This window comes from Lactuca sativa, chromosome 4 (genome assembly GCF_002870075.4).
Source record: "Lactuca sativa cultivar Salinas chromosome 4, Lsat_Salinas_v11, whole genome shotgun sequence".
Classification (NCBI taxonomy): Eukaryota; Viridiplantae; Streptophyta; class Magnoliopsida; order Asterales; family Asteraceae; genus Lactuca; species Lactuca sativa.
Genome location: NC_056626.2, coordinates 374,928,221 through 374,933,738, shown reverse-complemented (window position 1 = coordinate 374,933,738; position 5,518 = coordinate 374,928,221). Strand labels below are relative to the sequence as shown.

Below are 5,518 nucleotides of genomic sequence, written 5' to 3'. Positions count from 1 at the left end.
GTCGGTCGAACTACTCAACGACTATGAATGCGAAATTCGTTATCATCCTGGTAAATCCAATGTAGTAGCAAACGCCCTAAGCCGAAAGGAATATTCTAGTCGAAGGGTCAAGTCATTAACAATAACTATCCATTCGCATCTATCCACACAGATTAAGGAGGTTCAGCTCGAAGCCATGAAACATGAAAATGTTGCGGGAGAATCCCTGAGGGGAATGGATAAGAACTTGGAAGTCAAGGGTTCATGGACCGAATATGGACACCGCGACACGGTGGCTTCAGAGACTTGGTCATGAAGGAAGCCCACAACACTCGATACTCCGTTGACCCAGGTTCAGATAAGATGTATCTGGATCTTAAAAAGTTATACTGGTGGCTTAACATGAAAGTAGAGATTGCTACCTTCGTGAGTAAATGTCTTACTTGCACCAACGTCAAGGTCGAATACCAGAAACCATCAGGTCTACTACAGCAACCGGAGATACCTGAATGGAAGTGGGAGCAGATCACTAGGGACTTCATAACCAAGATACCCAAGACAACGGGTGGGCTTAATACCATATGGGTCATCGTCGACAGATTGACCAAGTCCGCGCACTTCCTACCCATCAAGGAAACAGACAAGATGGGGAAACTCACAAGAACATACATTAGGGTGATCGTACGATTGCATGGTGTTCCCATATCTATTATCTCCGATAGGGATAGCAGATTCACTTCGAGGTTCTGGCAGTCACTGCAAAGCTTCTTAGGAACGAGGTTGGACATGAGTACAGCCTACCATCCGCAGACCGACGGAAAAAGTGAGAGAACTACCCAGACCTTAGAAGACATGCTATGAGCCTGTGTGATAGACTTTGGGAAGACGTGGGATACCTACTTACCCCTTGTCGAATTTTCCTACAACAACAGTTGACACACGAGCATCAAGGATGCTCCATTCGAAGCCCTCTATGACCGAAAGTGCAGGTCCTCTCTGTGCTGGGCTGAGGTGGGTGACACTCAGTTAGCTAAAGGACGAGTTCCTGACAGCACTCTCATGGGTCCATATATCATTCGAGAGACGACCAAGAAGATCGTTCAGATTCGTGAACGATTGAAAGCCGCTAGAGACAGACAGAAAAGCTACGCAGACAAACGAAGAAAACCCTTGGAGTTCCAGGTGGGAGATTAGGTCCTTTTAAAAGTCTCACCCTGGAAAGGCTTGATACACATTGGAAAGCATGGAAAGCTGAATCCAAGATACATAGGGCCTTTCGAGATTCTCGCTAAAATCGGCCCCGTAGCTTACAAACTCAATCTACCCCACGAACCCAGCAACATACATCCTACCTTCCACGTCTCGAACTTGAAAAAGTGCCTATCCGACGAGACTCTTGTAATCCCACTCGACAAGATCAAGATCAACGAGAGCCTCAACTTCATGGAAGAGCCTGTGGAGATTATGGACCGAGAGGTCAAGCGAACAAAACAAAGCCGTATTCCGATAGTGAAGGTTCGCTGGAATGCCAAGCGAGGACCTGAAGTCACTTGGGAACGCGAGGATCAAATGAAACTTAAATATCCTCATCTTTTTACTTAGTTGTGTTGTAATAACTTAGTGCTTGAACTCTAATTTTAGGACGAAATTCCCTCTATCGGGGGGATGATGTGACAACCCGAATTTTCTAACCGATACATCCTTCATTTTAATAAAAGTTAGCCTCGTTTTGCTATTCTGTAATAAGTTTTAGGTCCATATAAAGTGCTTTAGACTTAACACAATCGAGATAAAAGTCTTAGGGAGGGTTAGAATGTGTAAAACGTCACAAAATCGGGCCAAACACACCCAACAAGGTGTGTACGGCTAGCCAGCTGCACACAGCAAACCGCACACCCCCTAGCCTTACACTCCAGCCTATATAAAGGACTTAAGTCAACGCTACACCCTTTTTCACACTCCTTCAAGTTGGAACATTCTCTCTCAAGAGTTCTTCAAGATTTCTTCAAGTTTCCCTCTCTAATCATCAAATCAAGTAAGTAAACACCCTTAGATCTTTACTAAAACACCCCATTTGACACCCAACAATCCTATAGCGATCTTTCATACGAGTTACTCACTACAGGTGAGTTCATACCCCTTAATCAACCTTTTAAATGTTTTTAAATGATTTTATGGGGGGGATACAAGTTGAATCAAACAAGTTATAGTATCAATCACATGTGATTTATAACTTGCAACCAAGAGGATTTTCTATACTTTTAACTATTTTGCCAACAAAACTGCTTTCAAAATTATCAAACTCATTTTTATATGTAAAATTGTTATAAAACTATTTCCAAATTCTTTTAAACTTCTTTTGTTTCCAAACCATATCTACACCAATATATTTATATAAGTAAGACTTGAAGGACTTAGGACTGATAGCTCACCTTACTTCCTGTTCTTGTTTGATGTGGACTTAGGGTATATTGTTATCTGTCCGACTATCGTTGAATTCTTAGTTATATATTATATATATTTGTGTTGGATATAAAATTCTTCACTCTAGTTCAATACCTTTGTGTATCAAAGGAATGCAACTAACATTTCTAACTATAATAGGTATAGTTAAGGATTACCGCTCATTACTACTATTACCATGACACTTACTGCAGTTAGTACAATTATGAATCAATACAGGTTAAATACTTTGCAAAGAGAATACTATATACTATACAAGAGAATATTCTATACGTTATAACAAGAAATACATCACACTCTAATACAAGAGAATATACTAAAACAGAATGTGACATACTACTTCTCGATACTACACTTCATTGTGCCATCACCTCCTAACCAGAGTCTCCTGGAGGGAGACCGGGCATTATGTGTATAGATCTATACGGGACATACACTCCCACATCCCGACTGCTAGCTACAGTCCGAGCTGACTAGGCCCAGGGGTGACAAAATGTCACCATACTACGTGTGACCTGGAGGGTCATCCGTTATTCGATCGTCAATCAGCATGGTTACATACGAGTTCACATTCGGACCTTTAATTAACACATTAAGAATTAAAGGCAAAATAGACACCCCGAGGTGTATTGTACATTTAATACTACCTAGAGTCTGCATTTTTATTACATTCAGTCGGCAGTGACAATGTTGGGGTAAAATATTATTTTCCCAATTACTTTACATGAATGAAGTCTAAAACTATATTTTCATATTGGTAGTTTCACTGGGAAAACTTTTACACTTTCGAAAGGATCAAATATTCAAATAACCGAGCCTTGGTAGAAGACCACTTTTACTAGAAAATATAGGATTTTCTAGGGAACACACTATTTTAAAACATTGATGACAGCTATTATATTACATGATTGTAAACACTTTTATACAAACAATGACACTAAATACTTATGAACTCACCAGCTTTATGTTGATACTCGTTTTCAAAATAACTTGTATTCTCAGGTCATCACTAGACAGGTATAGATGCAGCTTTTGAGAAGATGGAGCACATACAAGTATCCTTTTTACTTTGATTATACTTTTGGTGTCTAACAAACTGTACAGAACACGCTTGTATTACAATTATTATATTAATGCAATGGATGTTGTTGCTTGTCTTTACTATTATGCATTGTTATGATACTGTACATGACGTCCTCCACCCCAGAACGTATTCCGTCGTTTTCGGTTTTCGGGTGTGTCATTCACCCAGGGGTAATACCCCTCCTCGGCCTCCAACTCCGGAGGAAGTTGTCGATGATTCTGTTCCTACACCCCCTTCATCTCCACCCAAGACAACAGTTCAAAATTCGGTTCCACCTCCACCTGTATCTCAACCTGCTTCTATAATTGCTTCACCACCACCTGTTACTTCTCCTCCCATCATCATTGCTTCAATACCAACTCCTATTTTCTCCAAAGCAGCCTTCACCACAACACCTATCATCACCTCTACAACAGATTCTTCTGTCAATGTGAACACATCTGATGTGGGGGCGAAGACTGAAGAATCTCTTAAAGTCACCACCGAGCCAATTTCCCCAACTCCTTCTGATGATTCTAGTCCAGTTCTTGGAAGAGCTGAGTTTGAGTTTGATTCCACCTACTATAGCGCCTACCGAATCCCCAGTGAGGAAGATGAATCTGCTCCTGCAACCAAGCATCAAATTGACAGTGTTCATGAAAAGCTTGATACACTGATCGATTCAACCAAGAAGTATAATGATGGTGTGCTCAAAGCATTCATGGATACAGCTCTGCACCAATATACATAATCAATCGATAAATGTACTGTGGCTATGGAGCATTCTACTTCCATGTGCAAACAAGCCACCTCCGAGGTTAAAGATCTTATCCGTGACTCCCAGGTTTTTCTTGACTCTTTCAAGGGTCATGTTGATTCAAATGTTGCCAAAGTCACATACTCCATCGTTTTGCTTTCTCAATCCCTTCAAGCCGAACAAACCAAGTTTGAGACTGTCCGTTCTGACATCTCTGCTGACAACAAGACCTTCCTGTCTTCCATTGACTCTCAGTTTGAAAAGGTCACAGTTGATCTTCTCGTGGAAAGGAAACTCAGAGATGATCTTGCCCAATAGATTGCTATCCATGCGGTATAGAAAGTCGAACTGGCGAAAGTAAAGCGTGAAGTTTCCCTGTTGAAAACTGAAAGAGCTGTTTTTCGCAGTTGTGCTGGGGATGTTTTGTCTCAGTTACACAGCGTTCTTCAGGCTCATGATCCAATTCTGACCCTTACAATTCGCAATCATTTGACCTCGAAACTCCTTCCCTCACTTGAACTCTTACGAGAAATGAAGGGTGTTTCGGAGAGAATTGTTCCTCCGCAACAAGGGGAGAAGAAGAGAAGCCATAACCAATTCCAATTAAATCGAAGGTCAAAACCGAACCGAAAGATAATTTGGCTTCGGGTTCCGGTATCAAAGAGAAGAAAAAGCATGTTATTGGTGAAAACGATGATAGTGACGAGGATCAAGAAACTATCTCTGAGATCCTGAACCGAAAGAAGAGGGATGAGGAGATATATGAAAATCCTCAGGTTGCTAAGGAAGCTGAGGAAAGAGAAAAGAAGAAGAAAGAAGAGGATGATACATTAAGTTGCAAGAATATGTCGTTCCCTCCTTGGACTAAGGAGACACTAGTCAAAGAAGCCATAGAGTCTCCAAGCATACTCTGGCTTGAACCTGTGACTTCGTTTGACTGTGATAATACGAAGGATTCATAGTTTGATATGCCTATAACACGAAAGGCATTCGTTTTTCACTGCTGTGATTCAACTGTTGAGGTTCCTTCTCCTCATCCTCAAGTTGACTGTGAACTGATTGATTTTCATCTCACGTTCGGTCAGCCTCAGTGTGACAACCTGAAATTTCCATTCTGAACAAACCATATCAAGCCAATAGAGGTTAGAACAGTTTTAATGAAATTCCAGACTTTGGGTGTAAGTTTGGCAGTTTTTCAGGGTTTACACTTCAGGAAATATCAGGAGAGTGGATGCACTAGGGTTTTGTGCAACACT

At 41.1% G+C, this 5,518-nt stretch overlaps 1 protein-coding gene across 1 annotated transcript; it reads left to right on the top strand.

Annotated features, from left to right (window-relative positions):
• Positions 1–2,620: 2,620 nt before the first annotated feature.
• On the top strand, positions 2,621–4,256 carry LOC128133729 (pollen-specific leucine-rich repeat extensin-like protein 2). Its single transcript, XM_052771259.1, has 2 exons — positions 2,621–2,661; positions 3,695–4,256. Exons 1-2 carry the CDS (start codon positions 2,621–2,623, stop codon positions 4,254–4,256), a joined length of 603 nt encoding a protein of 200 aa, XP_052627219.1.
• The last annotated feature ends 1,262 nt before the right edge of the window (positions 4,257–5,518 follow it).

Bases quoted from the DNA above. Each gene is read 5' to 3' on its own strand.
- LOC128133729 (XM_052771259.1), top strand. From the start codon at position 2,621: ATGACACTTACTGCAGTTAGTACAATTATGAATCAATACAG. The intron at 2,662-3,694 runs GTTAAATACTTT...TCATTCACCCAG, and splicing joins ACAATTATGAATCAATACAG to GGGTAATACCCCTCCTCGGC.